Below are 21,644 nucleotides of genomic sequence, written 5' to 3'. Positions count from 1 at the left end.
CTTCACACCTTTTTTGAATACATTTGTTTGTGTCCATGTTTCAACTTCATTGTTTTTTGTAAACACTTTTCCTGGGTTGGTTTTAGAAACTTTGATCTTAATGGCCTTGGGAATTTCTAACTTTTTTGTGATGAGATGTTCTTTAGCTACTTAGGAGAAGTCATAAAAATCATCATCGTTCATCATAGTGGATAGAAAAGGAGTTTTGCTATTGGCATTACACAAAACTTTCACGAGATCCAAAGGAACTTCACATTTGTCTACTCTTTTTCTTTTTTCAAGTAGAGTAAAGTCTCGGTCACAGGTTAAGTATGAGTGTCCAGAGACAACATACTTGTGGTGAACTTCGTCAAAGAAATCATTACAGACCAAGTATATCCATAGGAACAATACCATCTGATTTTTATTTTGGCCACAGCTGTTGTCAGACCACACTATTAACTTTTTTTCTGGGTAATTTTACTTTTAATCCTCCTCTATTTTGTTGCCTCCCCTGCCACTCCTGCCCTCATGCCAAAGAAACAAAAAAACCTATACTATTATCTGCCATATGCAATCCCAAATTGTAACAAGAAAGTTGACATAAATAATACATTTGGCAGTGTGACAATGTTGGCGAATAGAAAACCTGTTGTAAACCTGTGGATATTGTGCATGTATGACTTGTAGGAGTGGTAGAATGTACATGATCACACTTCATCTCTTATCTAGCTTTTTCAATGCATCTATAATGAAATTCTAGTGAAGTACAATGTACAGCTCTATTGGTTGCGTCTAAGCAGATCACATGTAGTACAGGTATATTTCCTTGGGTGGTGAAATCTGTTTGGGAAAGTGTTCTTTCAATACTTTTTTGTAGTACAAATATCTAATGTTTCTGTTTGGCTAAAGCATAACAGAAGTCTAATACATTATGCTGTAATTTAAATCTTGGCTTAAAAGTAGAAGGTAGCTTTTAGCCCTTGTGTAATGGCTTTCATCCTTGGGGAAACTTTCGATGTGTCCAACAACATGTTTTACATCAGCAGCTGTATATTTCCTTTCTTTGTTTTTATTTCCCCTACGTTCAGTGTAGGTAACATCACCACTATTTTTTTACTTTTACCAAGGTTTCCACACTTTGCCTGTTAATTTTGCATATTTTCAGAAAGGTTTTTTTGCAAACTTGAAAATGTCTGCCTTTGTCATCAGGAACTGTATAAAAAACACTAGCCTGTTTGTGACTCTCCTCAGGTCCTTCGTAGGAACCAAGATACCATCCTCTAACGCTGCATACACTTAAGTTTCCCATCAAAGATTGTAGAACTGATTGAATATGTTTAATTTGTGTTCCAATGCTATGTCTCTGCATTGATAGCGGCACCTGCATGAAACCGACAACAAACAAACACAGGAATTAGAGGCATTAAATAATTTGTGACTGCCACAAATAACCTGTTTGTTTGCTACTCTGCACAGTTACTATGTCTACTACAGTCCTGGAACCAAGTCAAACATAACATAACATGGTCTGCATAATCTAAACATAGGTTAGCTTAAAATGCCACAGAAAAATCATAATCAAGCAAAGTTCTTCAAAAAAGCCTTAGTCCTAAGGCATTAAAGTTACCATATATGCTTATCTCATCAGGTGGCGGTTGTTTTTGAGGTACAGTAACTTTCTTATTGTTCTCATATGGTTTTCCCTCGGCTCTTAGTTTCTTATTTATTTGGGAAATTCTACCTTCACCCATTTCCAGACGGTTTCTTGTTTCATCCATCAAATAAACCACAATAGTAAACACAACAGACAGTACTAATCACTGCAACTTGAACACAATCAAACCTCAAACTAAAAACAGCAACACGGGCACATAGTGTGGATTGTGTTTCAGAACAGGTGTCACTTAACAGTTGGCACATTCTGGTGGCAATGTTTTAAATCACTTCCACACTGATACTAGATAGCCCAGTTTTTACTGATGAAGTTTGGACACATAGACCATAGTTAGACAGTAAAATGAAATTTTTTATTTTTGGCTCTTAGACCGTATTTTATAATTAGTAGACAACTGTCATGATCTTGATACTCCTCACCATTTGCAGAGAGTATATCTCTGTAGAAACTTACTGCATCATTAGGAATGGTAAAGAAATGCATGAGCTTCTTTAGATCCTTCTTTTTTTCTGCACTCACAAGGTTTATCTTGGGAATAATCACAGCTCATTTCTTGGCTTTGAACGAAGGAATGTTATACTTGAAGTGTCACAACATACCTCTGGTCCAAATAAATACATTGTTTTAACAGCACATTGTCTTACCATTGCCTGTGTGTTATTGCTTGTACATCCATCATTTTGAAAGGCAAGATAGACTATAGTATTTCCTTAGAAACCCATTAGAAGTTGTAGGAAAACCATTCTTCTCCCCACACCAGCACCTTACCAAACTTTGCTAGAATATTCCTGTGTTCACAGGGTGATATCTCTTCTTTCTTCTGAAATTCCTTCTCAGCTCTACCAAATACATGTTCCAGTGACATCTAAACCTCTCTTTCAAATGATGTAGAAGAAAATATTGTAGTGCAGTTAAGATTTCATTTGCACCTGTTCCAGCTTCTGTTTCACATCAAGTATATTGAAAAATGTTATCAGTACTTTGTTTTGGCTCATGTATCACCACAGTCAGGTTATAGAACCATACCTGTCATGTCTAAAAGACTTCTCCGATAGAGAGCTTTGACAGAGATAGATGTGTTGGATGTCAAAGACCACTTTTACTGGGTCTTCAGAGTATATGTTTGTGAATACTTCTAACAGCTTTGGCAAACTAAGTGGCATAAAGTGAGTTTTGAAAATACCCCTAGACATGCATGAGGCAAGTTTTGCAAACATGGGCTGTATTGTCTATTCTGTAAGTGTGGAGTAAAGCAAGTTTTGCTAAAGCCGGCTGCATAGGCTTGTCGAGAAAGCTGAACAGTGCATGTTTCTCTCAAAAATCACATTGAGTATTTTCATAGCTATCATTATTCGAAACTTAATTACTACTTTGTGTCTCATTAAGTAAATTTATAAAGATATCTGCGTCTAGTTCCCTGCTTATACTAGCTAAAACTTCCTCTCGAAACTCTCTATTGAAGTTGATTTTATTTATCTGATATGATCTGTAGTTCCTATTATGAGATTTCCCCCTACAATTACCTCTACCTCTATCTCTGCCATTTGTATTAGCGTGGTTACACAAAACAATCCTCAGACAAACAGGCTGTGAAGCGAAAGTCAGTTACCCTGTTATTTTTATCTTGCCTGTCAACTTCAGCTAGACGGTTATCATTTAATCAACAATTTTTTCAAATGCAGTTCATTCTTGTTCCGCATTTTCAACAAATTCGGTGGAATTGGTAATATCGATTTTGACAATATTAAATTCCTTCCTAAAATGTTTAAGATCCTCATTCTGTTTTTCTAAAGTTTTCACTAATCTTTTGATCAATCTTTTGACACTGTTTGGTGGCTGTCCCATTAATAAGTTTGGCCATTGCTTCAGTTAAATTATTTCCACCATTATAGTGACTTCCACATTAGTGAACCAGTGAAAAGGGGTATGGGAATCAAGTCACTTAGCTGCCGTAATAACCTGAACACCACTTGTATGAAGCTGGTATTTATTCTAACTGCACAATTACACATACACACACATAAACAAGCCTCACGAGCATCATCGGTCGAAACGTAAACAAACTGCACAAAGGTGCGCGCCAAGACCCGCATCCTAAGAGCGTGTCACTGCGCAGAGGTACCACTCTGCTCTATTCCGGTGTTCGATGACCGCCACAGAGCCCCACCCTAACAGTGCGGAGCATGGTGAGAGGAGGTGATGTAGGTTGGCGTGGTGATCAGTCCATTGTGATGAAGTCGCGGTGCCACGCCGGTGTGCTTGGCGGGTGGCCGAAATGGGAAACTGGGATCAAGCGGCCTGGCGATGCGGGGACATGGTGTGCCGTGAGTGGCACGCGAATGCAGACGTGGCCGTCCTCATCAATCGAAGTGATGATTGCCACCTCCTCCGCGTCTGTCGGTGCTGCAAACGTGCATAGGAGTGTAACCTGGGCGGCTGAATCGTCCAGTGTGCGGGGGGGTGGGGGGACGAACACGAAGGTGACACGTCGACGTGGAAAACAGCGACACTGGTGTTGTCGGTCTGCGTCGCCAGTTGACGGAAACACTAAGGTGAGGGGTGGGAGGGGTGAAACCTTCACACGCGACCTTCCTGCAGCCTCTGAGCTGGGATGAGAACACGAACCACTTGTGTTACACGCATCATCCAACTCATCGTCACTTGCGTCACGGGTACCGAAGGGGGGGTTTGGCGCGTTTGAGGTATTAGAGATGGGAAGTGGCATGAGAGTGTGGTTGGGGTGGAAGTTGTATTCTGAAGTTGCCTCATTGTTGAGGCGCCAAGCTGTTTTAAGGTGCGAGACAGACATTGTTTGTATTCTGCCGTTGCACAGAATGTCAAAGGTCTGTGGCGAGTGGCTTATCACTTTGTGTGGGCCCGAGTAGGGTAGTGCAGGTTGTACTGTATCATCGCGCAGCATCACGTAGTCGCAAACGTGTAGGTCTTTGTGCACGAAGACACGAGGGACCATGTGTGCTCGTGGGGGCTGGGGGCATACATTCGCGGTGAAGTGTCGGACGTGTTCTATAAGCGTTGGAAGTTCTGACTGCGAGGGAGGATCGGAATCCTCGACAAATTGTGGTGGGAGGGAGACTTGCAAATCGTCTTTGTAAGCCGAACGGACACCTAGTAGTACCCAAGAGAGGGCTTCAGACCAAGATCTGTTGTGGCACATCAGCGGTACTTTTAACGTGTGGTGCCAGCGCTCGACCGACCCATTGCTTTGCAGGTGGTAGGCGGTTGTACATAATTTGTTTACACCACATAGATCGCATAATTTGCCAAAGAGCACAGCTTCAAATTGTCGTCCTTGGTCCGTCATGACCGAAGATGGGCAGCTGAACCGTGCGATCCAGGAGGCGATGGAAGCCTGTGCGACAGGTCGGCAGTAATGTCTGTTATTGGAATCGCCTCCACCCACCGACTAACATGCTCGATGATAGATAAAATGTAACGGAAACCCTCGGACAGCAAGGTATGCATGCCCGTGTCCAGTTTTTGCAGTCTGCTCTAACCCCAGTCCATACGAATCGCTGTGTTATGAGGCGTGTGGTAGCCCGAATACTGGGATGTGCTAGGTTGTGGATAGTGGCAAATAACTTATGGCGCAAGGCGGCCGATACTAGGGGGCGGGCAGTACCTGTGGAGACGTCACAGAGGACTGGTAAGGCTGAACCTGGAATTCAGTGGGGCTCAATTGAGAGCGAGGTGAACTCGCTATTCAGTAACTGTTGAATGTCATCATCCACTTTTTGCTGGGCAGCTAGGACGTCGAAGTCTCAAGAAAACGGGATCGTACCGCCCCGTGACATGTAGTCAGCAACGACGTTGTCCGCACCCTTGTTATAACGGACGTCTGTGTTGTGAATTGACATATTAGGTCCATGTGCCTGAAACGGCTAGGGAGGGGCGGGGGGGAAGGTCGGTTGTGGCATTACGCACAGCGTCCACCAACGGTTTGTGGTTTGTGTATATGGTCACTGACCTACCCTCAATGTCCTCTCGGAAATGCCGAACTACCTCGTAAATAGCAAAGAGTTCTTGGTCGAAAGTGGACCACTTATGCTGGGAGGCTGACAACTTCCGCGAGAAGAAACGTAGTGGTTGTGCGGAGCCTGCCACCTGCTGCAGGAGCACAGCGCTGATAGCAGTGTCACTTGCGTCTGCTGTGATTGATATTGGGGCGTCAGATACCGGGTGCGTGAGTGTGACAGCGCTCGCTAGTGCCGTTTTTAGTGCGTCGAACGTGCGTCACATGTTGTCGCCCCACAGGACCTTGCGGAGCCCTGAAGTATTCCTTCCGATGAGTGCGTCAGTCAAAGGAGCCTGTAGGGATGCGGCGTGTGGGATGTGCCGGCGGGAAAAATGTATCATCCCTAAAAAATAACGTAGGTTGCGGTAAGTCTCGGGCAGGGGGAGGTCACATATAAGGCGACTCTGTCTGACGTGGAGCGGGTCCCTTCCGCGGAAACAGTATAACCCAAAAATTTCACACTAGCGGAGCGCAACTGAGATTTATCGTCGTTGATTTGGACTCAATTCTCGGCGAGAATACTAAGAACTGTTGATAGGTGCTGTTCGTGTTCCTTGAGGGTAGTTGATGAAATGAGGATGTCGTCCAAATACACGTAACAGTATGGGAGTGAGAAAAGGATGGAGTCGATAAACCGTTGCCAAGTCTGTGCGGTGTTTTTGAGGCCGTACAGCATGTAACAGTATTTGTACAGTCCGAAAGGGGTGATAATTGCTGTTTTACAGATGTCATACTGGTACATGAGGATCTGATGGTATGCTTTCCAGCAATCAAGTACACTGAAAACGCGTGCACCATGGAGTTGTTGGGCGAAATCTTGTATGTTTGGTATAGGGTAGTTGTCTAAAATCGTTCTGGCGTTCAACTGTCGGTAGTTGCCACACAAACGAAATGAACCATCCTTCTTGGGCACTAGATGGATAGGCGAGAACCAGTTGCTGTTGGATGGGCGGACAATACCTGAATCTAACAGCTCCTGTACAGCGGTTTTTGCATGCTGTAATTTGGTGGCATTAAGGTGTCAAGCCTTGTTGCGTACTGGGGAGCCTTCTGTGGGGTGACTGGTACCATTAGTAATCGCACCTATCACCTGTAGGACACCCTGGGGAACCACACTGGGACTAGGTGGGGTAACACACACTACATTAGAGGTAGGAATGTCACTGACCTGCGGGAAAATGCATCGTTGCAGAGATATCTGTGCCTCGGTGGACTTATTGTGGATGTATCCCCACGGTGCAGAAGCGTCCCCTGCTGCCTCTCGTGCGCGTGACAGTTCGTCTGACATGGCAGTAATCAGCTGTTGCAGGCGCGCGTTTTCGGCGCGAAGATCGGTGATCTCGAGGCGCTGGGTTGTCAGGCGCGACCGGGCGGCGGAGAGCTCTGTCGTGAGATGGGCGCGTTCAGCTGTCACAGTGGGCAAGGTATCACAGTGTGTGGCAGGGGGTAGAGGGAAGGTGGCGAAAATCCCTGGTATCCTGTTGCCGGAAGCATGATGCAGGAGGGCTGCTGCCTCAAGGTCTGGCGAGAGCCTGAAGTTATGCAGGAAATCCATACCGATAATGGGGCAGTCGACATCCGTGATGCAAAATGTCCAGGTGCAACGTAAATCAGGCGAGAGATTTATTTGGAGTTCGGCTGAACCGTGGGCACAAATTGTGGAATTGTTGGCTGTTCGCAGTGGCACAGCGGGCGTCAATGTCGAAGATGGGGCGCTCGACTTAGGAATGATGCTAGCATCGGCACCCGTGTCCATGAGGAAGTAGTGTGTACTTGTCCTGTCATGGATGTACAGTCTGCCGGCATGGTGGGCAGCGGGGGTGGTCAGTCGATAATGTTTTTGGCACACTAAACTGCCGGTGCAAGCCGTGGTGCCTATTCTGACTCACGCTTCCCGTTTGGGTAGTTGCAGGGTGCGCGACAAGATCGCGCAGCGTCGCCGGACGTGATATGATACAAGCATAGTAGGTATGCTGGGTGTTGTGCCTGAGCCAGCAACGTCATGTGGCATGCTCTGTTGCGTCCGCGTGGAGGTGGGCGGGGCAACCGGTCAAAGAACCATAGGAAGTACGGCCGTCTGGCCACCAGGGGGCTCCATCAGTTGTTGCTGCGAGCTGCGCGCCCGGCCTCTGCCGGCCGGCCGATGAAATGTAGTAGACGTGACGACAGTGTTGCCAACATTAGGAGTGTTGGAAAAACAGGAGGACACGACCTGGCAATGTTTGATGATGGAATATGCCTGGTCCGCCAGTTGTAGTTTTTCCTCCAGAGTGGCATTTTGGTAAGCCAACAGGTGTAGTTGGAGGTCTGGCGGTAATTTTACAAGCCACAACGCCCAGAGTGCGAGGTCGGGGAGTAGCTCCTTGCCCACCTGGGTCCTTAAATGGCGCCAAAGTTGTGAAGGCGTACGGTCCCCTATTGGCACGTCGTGAATTATGTAGTGGATGGCTTCTGCTGGAGGGCGCGATAAGTGCTTGATGATGCGAGCTCTTGCGATGGAATTTGTGCTAGCTTGGTGGCGAGAGCAATAGGTCACTGACCAGGTCCGGTTCGTCGTGGAGGTGGGTAATTAAACAAATGAAATGTGCGTTGTCTCCCCACACTCCGTGAATGTCCAGAATATTGTCCACTAACACAAACTATGACACAGCGTTGTCCTTCTGTAGTTGTGGCAGCTTCTGAAACTGCCCTACAGGTGGCTGCTGTGGTGTTGTGGGAAGATGGCGATGGGGGAGGGGGGGGGGGGCAGCGGAGGCCCGGAAACTGGTATAGGGTCGAGTGTCTGTACTGTAGCGCAATTAGGCCTCTGACCACATGACACACACAGCACGGGAGCAAACGCAGCTGCTGCAAATGCGGTCGCATGCTGTTGGTATGTCGGGAACATAGCGGTATGCGCTTCGGGCGAAAGTACCTGGTCGTGTGTCGGGCTGGTATGTAACATATTCATACAGGGTGTTGCTGAGCACTGTGGTGAGGGAAGTTCTTGTTTCACCTGCGGTATGAAGTCTGGAAACTGCCACACGCTTGGATGCACTGCAACATGTGTGGGCCACGGTGCATGGACTGTACTAGTGGGGTTATGTTGTGCACACAGGTTTAACACTGCAGTCAGAGCCATCGATGGCTGAATTACCGGCAATTTGTCCACGAATGATATTGTAGGCAAACTCATGGCAAGTTCCAGGTCACAAATCACGTGGTGGTTCATCAGTGCGTAACGGTGGCAGGAGGAAAAATGAGAAACGTGTGTTCTGTGGTCGTATCGAAAAAGTCCGGGGTCACCATTATGGGAATCGGGTCACTTAGCTGCCGTAATAACCTGAACACCACTTGTATGAAACTCGTATTTATTCTAACTGCACAATTACACATATACACACATAAACAAGCCTCGCTAGCATCACCGGTTGAAACCTAAACACAACTGCACAAAGGCGTGCACCAAGACCCGTGTCCTAAGAGTGTGTCAGTGCGCAGAGATACCACTCTGCTCTATTCCGGTGGTCGATGACTGCCCGCCACAGGGGAGTAAACAATTCACTATTTACTTTGCCACACATGATAGTTTTGTATTACTCAAAATAAACTTTTTTCCTATACAACCTACTTTATTGTGTGTGCACTGCTGTTCGTATTCAAAAAAATTGTTTTGAAATATCTTCTGTTTTCCAGTACATGAAAACTGTGTCATGCAGATAAGGTTACAGTCTGCTGTGGTAACATGGTTGCATTTAGTTAGATGTTAGCAGATTACACACAGATGTTGTCATCAGTTTCCCATTGACATTATATTCCTTGTCTTTCTGTGGGCTCCCTGATGCACCTAAAACTTGAAATTTATATCAGCACTGCAGTTTGTCTTATTTAGAATCCCAGATCCTCCACTCCTTTGAAATGTAACATCATTTCAAAATCTGCTGAAGTGTAAAAGAATTTGTTGTTGTTCATGAAAACAGCTAACATTGCAAATAGTTCATCAGGTGGGGTTACAATTAAAATTTTCACTTTGAACTGACAAATGGATGGCAAAATACTTCTAATTTACAAGTAAATATTTCTAAATACAAAGGTCACAGTAATTTTTATGTTCTCATAGTGAAATACGAGATGTTCAATTTAACAATTCAGTTACATCTTTCTTTAATTATGGCCAAACTAGTTAATAAAGAGTTCCTACCATATATAATGAGAGATGAAATTAAGTATAGAATTTCATGATAGAGGCAAAACTTGGCTATCAGGAAGTTAGATTTGTTTACATATTTCCTAATAATTCCTTCATCATGAACTGTACAGTTTTAACAAATTAACTTGTTTCTGTAGCTTTGAAAACATGAAAAGCTTAAGAACATTTAATAGTAATACATTTGGGTTAATATTACATTGAAATATGACCATCGTAATGTTTGATAAATTATATTGCATCATTCATTGTTTGTGATTACATTTTTGCAAATTACCAAAGAGCCAGATAATAACATTCATTCCTACCAATGTCAGCAGCACATTTCAATACATAGGACATTATTACATTGTTGTTATTTCCACAGCATTTTTACTCATGTTGGTTGTTTATTATTATTGACTTTCGGTATTGTTTGCTTCTATTGTTACATGTATTTCCCAGTAAGTTCAATATATATATATCATATCTGGACATCAATATTTAGTAAATGAATGTTCCATATGTGACTTTGGATGTGGTTGAAATCACCTGTTGCACTTCACATGTCAATATTCTGGTGGTACCTAACACTGCACTATTTCCATTACAAATCATCAAATTATCATCTGCATGCCATCTTTTCCTGGCGGGAAACAGTCCATCAAACATGTGTCATCAGATTTTGACTTTTCTTCCATCACTATCATTAAATCATTTTTCAGTTATCCCATCCAGTCCATTGCAGACAGTGACAGAATCCTTGTTGTGACAGTCCTTCCACATTTACTATGTTCTTTAATGATATATAGGTTATAGCATCTTCGGGACTGGTCTCTTATTATAACATAATTCCCTACAGCTCATTGAGGTTTTGTTAGTTTCAACCTGCCATCTATCCATTTCTGTGTCTGCAGTGAAAGCTATAAGAACTATATTAAATTCACAAAATTAAATATACTGCTTCTGAGCAGAGTATGGAGTTCAAATATAAATCAAATCACACAGCAAAATACAATTTTCTTCTCAGTTTCCAAACACATTGTAGTCTTTTGTTTTACTATCAGAAAAAGTAGCAATGAAGTATTATTCCCTGTTTCTCATCATTTCTTCATGTCTTCACATGTATGGCAAGATCAAACAATCAAAGGTCCAGGGTGGAATAGCAACAATATTATGGGAAGGATAGATTGCTACTCATCATAAAGACGACGCACTGAAAGGGAGGCAAGCAAAAGAAAACAGGGTTATGCATTGAGCTCTCAGCCAAAGCCTTCTTCAGAAAGGAAAAAGGAAAACACACACATATATTCACACAAGCAAGCACACCTCATGCACACATGACCACTGTCTCCTCCCATTCCATAAGAACGAAATTTACTATCATCATCAGTAGTTTGAAAAGTATCCAGTGAACAGCAATTTTAATGAAACAGTGCAGTAGTAAGAATTAACTGTTATTTTTTATTTTTTTATGTGTTTTTAACAGAATGACATAAAACAAAGAAAAAATAATTATATTAAAGTCGGCTGTGGTATGAAAACATGTTGTACAATGGGCCTATCTTGCTGTGTTACAAGCTAAGTCTGTACACAGAAAAAGCTTTGAGGCACTAAATAAAACAACAATAATAGAAGGAGCAGTGTATTTATTGAAACTTTTTGCTTTCCATTATCTAATGATTGCCACTAGTGCAGGCTACTATTTAGCAGCTGCCAACTTTTAATTGCTTGGCCATTTGTGGCTATGTCAGAACATGAACAGTTCTGATTCTCTTCTGAGTAATGTTGTGTGTATTCATAGTTTTTATGTGCATGAGTTTCATTCATTCCTTATCAAATTTTTGCTCTGAAGGTGTTGCTGAAGTGTTTTTATTTTGCTTGTGCTTTAATAATCAGCCTAAAAAGATGGCATATTTTACCCTTGTATTTTAATTCACTCTTAAGTATGTTATACTTGACATTCTTCTCTTGTTTTCAGGGTTTAATTTGGGAGCTTGAGGAGCTGCTGAAAGACAGGGGCTCCAAATATCATTGTAATGATAACAGCTTCTGTGCAAAGAATTTGGATGTGGAAGCTGAACAAATGAGACTTTCAGAAAAAGAATTTGATTTACACACAATCAAGCAGCTGTTTTTACAACAGCAAAAAGGAACAAGAATTGTTTCTGACAGGCAGTCACATACATCTAGCACCCTAGAACCCACAAGTTCTTCTGTATCAGAGGTTCGGGATACAGATTCAGTGCAAACTTTCATAAACTTGAACTGTCAGCAAAACAATAAGTCTGCACACCCCTATTTAACAGGAGGGGTAGAGAGTTGTGATGAAATCACAAAGCATGACGAAGAACAGCATACTGTTGTTCAGAGAGATGCCTTCTCAGACAGTCTGGAATGTCGGAAAGAAGCACCACAGGAATGCATACAGCAGGCTAGCATCTCAGGTTTTCATAATAGGTGTAATGAATATATCTATAACAAAAAGGCGACTGAAGATACAGAGGTTTCCAGATCCCTGAATGAATATACTGACAATTTACAACAGGATTCTGCTGTAAATGAAGAAGAAACTAATGAGCAACAGAACTTTCAAAACAGTGTAGAGAAGGGCCAGTTAATATCGTTGGTCGTATGTGGCAAAGACGACATCAATGGATCATCTACCACTTCTGAATTCTCAGAAGATTCTACAAGAACAGATGTTTCATTTTTAATCCAGGAGATTTATGAGGAACCCATTCTACAACTCAGTGCTCCACCTTATAATATGCTACAGCATTCAACATAAACATTTTGATAGTAATGGTGAATTAAAAGTCTCTAACAAGTTTTCAAATATTATTGAAATGTGTGTTTCAGTGAATATAAAAGGTGATGCTGACCACAAAATTCAGTAAAAAGTATGATAAACTTTACTATTTTCATTACTTACATTAATGTATAAGTTTCTTAAACTTTTGGTAAAAATAATTCCAAAACCCAATAAACTCCAAAATGCAATAAATTACAGTTTGTGAATTTTATTTCCTTTTAAAGATGAAGTTAGTAAATTCTTAATATTTGGGCCTTGATATTTAATGACTGCATTGAGACTTACCTCCTTTATGTGATTTCTGCTGATTTCAGTGTTGGATGCAAAAATTAATTTGGCAAACAGCTTTGAGGGATATGTTTTTATAAATTTGCTTGTGATGAATAAATTTATAACAGCAATATATTATTTTGTATAAAGTTACCTTCAAAAAAACACATTTTTATCTACCAGACGTGTACAGTAGATTTCTGCTATTCCTAGCCAATTGAGACCGAACACTGTTTGGCTTAGCTGGTATTCAGAATAGGCAGATCTCATGAATAATATTAGTACATTGACTTGTTAAGGTATAAATTAAGTGCGGGGACATCTGCTAGTGATCTTCGACGATTCATAGCACAGGTGCCCTACCTATCCCTCTTCTTCCCACGTTTATTTATTTTATTTTATTTATTTATATACTTTTTCCATAGATCTGTACATGTGAGCAAGTCACTCAGATGTGGAACGTGTCAATGTACATAATAAAATACATAGAGTAAAGACATTGTTATATATTATAACAATATTAATAACAGTGCACAAAAGTCATACTTATTAGCTTAAAAACTAGTCAACATAAATGTGAAGATAGCAGTTTCATATTTAGGGCATTATTGCATCTATTTTAATCTTGAACAGTAATCAAAACTTCCCACTTTGGCTTTAAAAGTGACCCAAAAATGGAAATGAGGAAAACAGGAATTTTTACATTAGGGCATTATTACATTAGTTTAACAGTAAACAGTGTCAAAAAATTTAAAAACATCTTTCCAATCTGGGTTTTACTTATTTCTCTGAAAGAATTCCTCAAGTGAATAAAGTGAGGTCTCAAGTAAATAATTTTTCAAGCTGCGTTTAAATACTGATGTACTACTCCTTATACTTTTGATGCTGTTGGGTAGGGAATTGAAAATTTTCGTTCCAGCGTACTTTACCCCTTTCTGAATAAGTGTCAAGTTCTTTAACTCACAGTGGAAATCCTCTTTTCTTCTGGTGTTATGTTCATGATGTAGGCAATTCGTTTCATACAGAGTGGGGTTATTTATTATGAAGCACATCAGTGAATATATATACTGAGATGTTGCTGTCAGTATTTCAAGTTGTTCAAAAAGATTTCGACATGAGGGTCATGGGGGTACACCACAAATGATTCTTATTTCTCTTTTTTGTGCTGTGAGGATTTTCTTTGTGGCAGGTGTATTGCCCCAGAAGATGATGCCATAACACATGACTGAATGAAAATAGCCAAAGTAAGCTGACTTTGAGATGGTAATGTCATTGAAGCGTGACAAAATTCGTAAAGCAAATGTTGCCGACGTCAGCCGTTTTAGTGTTTGTAGAACGTGATGTTCCCAGTTCAGCTTTGCTGTCCACGTATACGCCTAGGAATTTTGATAAGTACACTTGCTTTATCATCTGATCATTCTGTGTGATAACTATTTCTTTTGGGTTTTTGTGGGTTGTCTGGAACTGGATAATTTTTTATTTTTTTTCCCAGGTTTATTGAAAGGGAGTTAATACTAAACCAACCCAGAACTTCTTTAAGGATATCATTGACCTCGGATTCTAAGTCAGTAGTTGACACATTATCCACCACAATGCTCGTATCATCAGCGAACATTGTAAATTTACACTGCTTATTGATGGATAAAGGCAGGTCATTAACATATATGAGGAACAGCAAAGGCCCAAGCACTGATCCCTGTGGCACTCCATGCTGCACAATTCCCCACTCAGAGTCCACTATATATTGTGATACACTATCTGAAACATCTAGAATAATCTTCTGCTTCCTATTTTCGAGGTATGATTTTAACCAGTTCCCTACAGGTCCTGTAATTCCATAATGACAGGCCTTCTTGAAGAGTATCTGGTGATCTACACAGTCGAACGCCTTTGATAGGTCGCATAAGGCACCAATTGGCAGCCTCTTGCTGTTTATAGACTCTAGAACATCATCTGTGAATGAGAAAATTGCGTTATCTATTGAAACTCCCTTTTGAAAACCAAACTGCTGACTGTTAATGATGTTCAGGTCACCAAGGTGTGCCACAATCCTGTTGTACAGAGCTTTTTCTAGGACTTTTGAAAATGTTGTTAATAGAGAGATAGGGCGATACTTTGACACATTTGTAGCATCCCCTGCTTTGTACAGGGGCCTGACAACAGAGTATTTCATTCTGTCTGGAAACACTCCTTGTTGCATGGATGTGTTGCAGATGTGAGACAAGACTTCGGTCACTTCACTACAGCAAGCCTTCAACAGCTTGCTTGAAATATCGTCGATACCAGCAAAATGTGTATTTTTCAAAGACTGTATGATTTTTTTGATTTCATTGGCAGTAATGGGAAGCACACTTATTTGACTGAAAGGTTCTGCAAAATTATTTTTCATTATACAGGCAGCTTTATCTACAGAACCATGGCAACTTATCTGTGTTGAGACAGTTAAAAAATGTTGGTTAAAGATTTCAACAATTTCCTCACTATTAGTTATCTCTGAGTTGTCAACAGTTAAAACAATATTTTTGTTTTTGATGTAGTTTACAGTCCCTGTTTCCCTCTTTATCACAGTCCAGATTGTTTTAATTTTATTTTCAGAATTAGTAATTTCAGATGCTATACACATACTTTTAGAGTTTTTAATTACTTTGGCAAGAATTTTACAGTAGAGGTTATAATGTTTTAGCTGAGCAGAGTTGTTAGAAGTCTTTGATGCTATGTAGAGTTGTCTTTTTCTCTGACAGTGAGCCATGTTTTTTTTTTTTGCAGACCTAGCAGGTTGGACTCTGTATGACTTTTTTGGAAATACAGTTTCAAAGGTACCTGCTATCTCATTTGTGAATAAATTGTATTTTGAATTAGCAGTTTCTGCTAGATAAACAGGTGTCCAGTCAGTATGCTGAAGACATGATCTGAACGTTTGAATAGCTTCCTCACTTATTTTCCTTACTGTTTTCCATCTAAGTGAGGTGTCACTCAGAGGAATTCCCAAGCTGTTGAAAGTAACTCATTGTCCGTCATGGTCAGACAGACCATTTATAACCATTTCAATATTAATATGGTTGACTTTACTCTGATCAACAAAAACGTTATCAATGAGAGTACTGGAAGAGGTTGTGGTTCTGGTGGGCGAGCTAACCACGGGAACAAGGTTGTACGTGCACATGAGATTTTCAAACTCCACCTTGCAGGGAGAATTAACCAAGAAATCTATGTTGAAATCCCCAACAACTACCATGCCCCTATTTTTTCTACTTAAGTACAACAAAAGAGTATCTAATTGTTTAACAAACACTTTAAAATTACCAGATGGTGCCCTGTAAACTGCCACAACTGTTAATCTGGAGACAGTGTCTGGCACCTCTATAGCACATACTTCAAAATGTAGCTCAAAGCAGAATCTTTGTACATTTATTGCCGTGAACAAGACATTGTTTTTTACATATACAGCTACTCCTCCTTTGTCCATATAGTTCCTGCAATAAGACGTTGCCAAAACATAGTTGGGAATAGGGACCACTTCAATACCAGCAGTGATGTGTTCTGTTAGACACAGAATGTGGGCACTGTTTATAGCTTTTGTGTCTTCTATATTTACTGTGAACTGATCCAGCTTGCAGTATAGGCCTCTTATGTTCTGATGAAACATTGTTAACTTTTGTTTGTCTTTAATTGTATTGCTGTTTGAGTGAACTTTCGTTTGTGTATTAATGCCCGCATCTCGTGGTCGTGCGGTAGCGTTCTCGCTTCCCACGCCCGGGTTTCCGGGTTCGATTCCCGGCGGGGTCAGGGATTTTCTCTACCTCGTGATGGCTGGGTGTTGTGTGCTGTCCTTAGGTTAGTTAGGTTTAAGTAGTTCTAAGTTCTAGGGGACTTATGACCACAGCAGTTGAGTCCCATAGTGCTCAGAGCCATTTTGTGTATTAATTACTTGTTGCAGATTTTTGTTACTGGACCAAATCCTGCTAGAGTTGGCCCAGCTCACTAGTTTCCCTCGTTAGTTAGGGCTATGACTGGTCTGCTTTCATGATTGTTATTGTTTAGGCCTATTATTTCATAAAAAGCTTTTCCAATGTCTGCTGCTAGTTTATTTTTGCCAAACTGATTTAGATGTAGTCCATGCTTTGTGAAGCAGTGTCTCTCATACCTGTCTGTATCCAGTAGTGTCACATTCGTAAACTTAGTGCAAAAGTGTTTCAGTTTACTATTCGTTAGGCGAATTTCTCTGTTCACACAAGACCAGTCTGCCAGGTCATATCTCGTGGGCACAGTTGTTAGTATTATGTTTGTATGCTGTAATAACTGCAGCAATACGAGTAGCTTTTTAATGAAAGTGCTGGCCTCGTTGCAATAAACATCGTTTGCTCCTGCGATTATCGCAACACAGTCTTTTTCCGTGAATTTAGCACATTCTGTGTGTATGTCTTCTACCACATTCATGAATTTTGCTCCTGGTTTAACAATTGCTGATATACACGAACCATCTTGAGCAGAGTTCGACATGTATGTCGAAATATTGCGAGCATGACTGTCTCCAAATATTTTTACGTTATTTTTCCATTGTGTTTGTTTACGTACACGATCGGAACTTTTTCTTATGCAACCACGCGTGTTTTGTGTACACGTGTTGCCGTCTACTACAATTTTAGATGCACTGTTTTTGTTATTTGAATTATCACTGTTTATCAAGCACTGAACTTTGTCCACTGTTGAGGCTTCTTTATTCACTTGTGGGTTTCCTTTCTTGTATATGAATGTGGCGTCATTGACGGTTACGTTTTCACAACGTACATAACACCGATCTACACACACTGTTGAAGCACTACTGTTTTGTAGAGCTGTATATTGGTCTTGGAGGACAGCGTATTTCACTTCTAGCACTTCAGTATCGGTTTTAGCATTCTGATTATTTCGTCCTTATTTTTGATAATGTTTGAAAATTTACTTTCACACCTGGCTGCTATGCACAGCTCACAGGTCCACAAATAGGCATCAGTTACGAGTTTTAAGTTGATCTTGCAGCAATTTTCATGAAACCAATACTTGCAGGTTCTACACTGAATTTCTTTACGAACTTTTCTGATACACAATTTACAATTACTATTACTTTTATCTTCATAACTGGGAGCTGAACCTACACGTACTTTCTCTATAGGCGCCATCTTGATGCTATCCAAACACATTATTGCAAATTTATTGCTAAGTTTTGTTCCGTGAGTATTGAGTTACTTTACTGAATCACTCTGCATTTTTTATTTATATTTGTAGACCTTGACTTCAACCCTAAAACATTAAACATGACAAGTAAACAAGGTCATTCTTCATGTACTTTAAAACGAAAACTTGAGGTGTTACAAAGACTGGACAAGGGAGAAAGTGATACTAAATAATATGGTGTCAGAAAGCAATGATTAATGACTGGGAAGGAAACTGCGTTAAAATTGGGCGGTTTCATTCTGCTTCAAGTGAAATAACTCTTGAGAAGTGGCAAAAAACAACCGTGTCATCATATGAAAAACTTAACAAGGTCTTATTCTTGTGGTTCACTCAAAGACAGAAAGGAATCCCTATTTCTGGGTCTTTGGTAAAAAAAAAAAGACACTTCAACTGAACGAGCTTATGGATTGTGACCCATCATTTTCAGCTAGCTGTGGTTTTTTGCATCTTTGGAAGAAAAGACACGGAATTGGACAGGTCATGATTACTGGGGAGAAGCTGTCAGCTGACAATGAAGCAGCTGCCAATTACTTACAAGAATTTAAATATCTTGTTTTTTCTCAAAACTGCTCACCACAGCAAGTTTACAACACAGATGAAATCGGTCTAAATTTTAAGGCTTTTTCTATCACAAGTCTTGCTTCATAAGAAGGGAAATGCCCCAGGGTTTAAAATGGGCAAACAATGTCCAACTGTCTTAGCTTGCAGCAGTGCCTTGGCAACAAGCTAGCTTCTGTTGATGGTAATAGACAAATCGTCAAAACCAGGAGTGTTCAAAAACATTAATGTCAATTCACTCCCTGTGTATTATAAGAATAAAAAAAAAATGCTTGGATTGAGTGTGACTTGTTCAAGGTATGGTTCAAGCACCAATTAGTTCCTAAAGTGACTGCATTCAATAGAGAAAATGGACTGTCTAATCTTGTTCTGCTATTTATAGACAATGCTCCATCCACCCAGAACAAATGAAACTTGTTTGTGGTGATGTCAAAGCAGTTTTTCTGCCATCAGATGTAACTTCAATTCTTCAGCCTGTGGACCAGGGAATGTTGCAGACCGTAAAACAAAAATGCTGCTTCACACCATACTTGAAGAGGATGAAAACGAAATCACAATCCTGCAAAAACTGAAGAAAATTACTATAAAAGTTGTGTTTTAGTGGTTGGCTGAAGCATGGGATAACACCACTAAAGATGCATTACAAAAATCAGGGAAAAATCTCTGGCCTACATTGGAATTTGTTGAAACAATTTTTACACCAGTGAAAGACTGTGACTTCTTTCACTAGTCAAGAAAAACTGTGGCAGTGGACACAGAAGAAAGCTGTCTTGAGGAGTGAACTACTGTCAACATCAATGGCCACCAGGAGTATGGAGATGAAGACGTCGTAGCAATGGTGCAGGGCTCATCAGCTCATATTGAGTCAGAGGAAAGCAAGGAGGAGGTGAACACTCAAATGGAACTCGTGTCACACACATTTGTGGCAAATGCTCTTGACCTCGCCTTATACTATGTTGAACAGCACACTTCATGAACACCAAATGATGATATGTTCATGCTACGCTGGCAGAACATTACATCCTCAAGTTGATTCAGTGCTCTTTGTCAAAAGAAAATGACTAACTTTATGTCTTGAGTATGTGTAAATTAGTATTCTTCTGTGTTTAGCAGTGATTGAAAATGATTCTGCAGAATTTTATTAATGGAGTCTAAGTGTACATTATGTACTGTACTGGAAGCAACCAGCTTTCATTCCAATAAGTTTTCATGCATTTTCATCAAGTTTAGGCCTTATGTATGTCTGTTTAACTTCTTTGTATAAATGTCTTAATTTATCTTGTTTTTAAGTTAAGAAAATTGGTATTTTTTCTGAACTCTGTTCAGAATAGGCAGATTTTCAGAATAGTGGGACTCTACTGTATTTTCTTAATCCCTTCACCAAACAACTTAGAGATCTGCACAAGTAATGAAGACAACTGCTGTTGCTCATTTTTCCCTCATCTATGTGAATTCAAATGAGGGTAAAACAAGACTGTAAGGAGCGTTTTTAGAGGCTAGAGTTGTCATGCTGAAGCAGATGTGAGGAATGCTTTCCCAGTTCTTTCCTGCAATAGGCAGCGTCCATGTCAACCAATCTACATCCACACAGATACTCTGAAAATCACATTTAAGTACCTGGCCGAGGGTTCATCAAACCACCTTTACAATTCTCTATTATTCCTATCTTGTATAGTGCGCAGAAAGAAAGAACACATATATCTATCTGTACAAGCTCTGATTTCCCTTATTGTATTGTGATGATCATTTCTCCCCATGTAGGTCTGTGCCAACAAAATATTTTCGCATTTGGAGGAGAAAGTTGGTGATTGGAATTTCGTGAGAAGATTCTGTCTCTTTGGTTAGCCTTCCCAACAACATTTTCTGTGTGTTCCTTCCAATCTAAGTTGTTCGTAATTGTAATTCCTAGGTATTTACTTGAATTTACAGTCTTTAGATTTGACTTATTTATCATGTAACCAAAGTTTAATGGATTCATTTTAACACTCATCCGGATGACCTCACACTTTTCATTATTTAGGGTCAACTGCCAATTTTCACACCATTCAAAAATCTTTTCTAAATCATTTTGCAATTTGTTTTGATCTTCTGATGACTTTATTAGTCGATAAATGACAGCGTCATATGGAAACAACCTAAGACGGCTGCTCAGATTGTGTCCCAAATTGTTTATATAGATAAGGAACAGCAAAGGGCCTATAAAATACCTTGGGGAACACCAGAAATCACTTCTGTTTTACTCTATGGTTTTCTATCGACTACTACGAACTGTGACCTTTCTGACAGGAAATCACAAATCCAGTCACATAACAGATGATATTCCATAAGCACGCAGTTCCACTAAAATCTGCTTGTGTGGTACAGTGTCAAAAGCCTTCCAGGAATCCAGAAATATGGAATCAATCTGAAATCACTTGTCAATAGCACTCAACACTTCATGTGAATAAAGAGCTAGTTGTGTTTCACAAAACAATGTTTTCTAAATCCATGTTGACTGTGTGTCAATAGACCGTTTTCTTCGAGGTAATTCATAATGTTTGAACACAATATGTGTTTCAAAATCCTGCTGCATATTGACATTAATGATATGGGCCTGTGGATTACTCCTAGTACTTTTCTTGAATATTGGTGTGACCTGTGCAACTTTCCAGTCTTTAGGTACAGATCTTTCATCAAGCAATTGGTTGTATGGACCTAATGCATCAGCTTACTCTGAAAGGAACCCAACTGGTATACAGTCTGTACCAGAAGACTTGCTTTTATTTAAGTTGCTTCACTACTCTGAGGATAGTTACCTCTACGTTACTCATGTTGGCAGCTGTTTTCAGTTTGAATTCTGGAATATTTACTTCATCTTCTTTTGTGAAGGCATTTTGGAAGACTGTGTTTAGTAACTCTGCTTTGGCAGCACTGTCTTTGATAGTATGTCCAT

General features: G+C 40.5%; 1 protein-coding gene across 1 annotated transcript in view; it reads left to right on the top strand.

Annotated features, from left to right (window-relative positions):
• The window catches only part of LOC126419344 (uncharacterized), an 85,213-nt gene extending 72,567 nt beyond the window's left edge, over positions 1–12,646 (top strand). Inside the window, exon 4 of the mRNA XM_050086529.1 lies at positions 11,837–12,646. Within this exon, the coding sequence (XP_049942486.1) occupies positions 11,837–12,646 (810 nt within the window). The remainder of the gene's footprint in view (positions 1–11,836) is intronic.
• The last annotated feature ends 8,998 nt before the right edge of the window (positions 12,647–21,644 follow it).

Source organism: Schistocerca serialis, chromosome 9 (assembly GCF_023864345.2).
Source record: "Schistocerca serialis cubense isolate TAMUIC-IGC-003099 chromosome 9, iqSchSeri2.2, whole genome shotgun sequence".
NCBI lineage: Eukaryota > Metazoa > Arthropoda > Insecta > Orthoptera > Acrididae > Schistocerca > Schistocerca serialis.
Note: the sequence above shows the minus strand (reverse complement) of the source record. Positions and strands in the feature narration are given on the sequence as shown.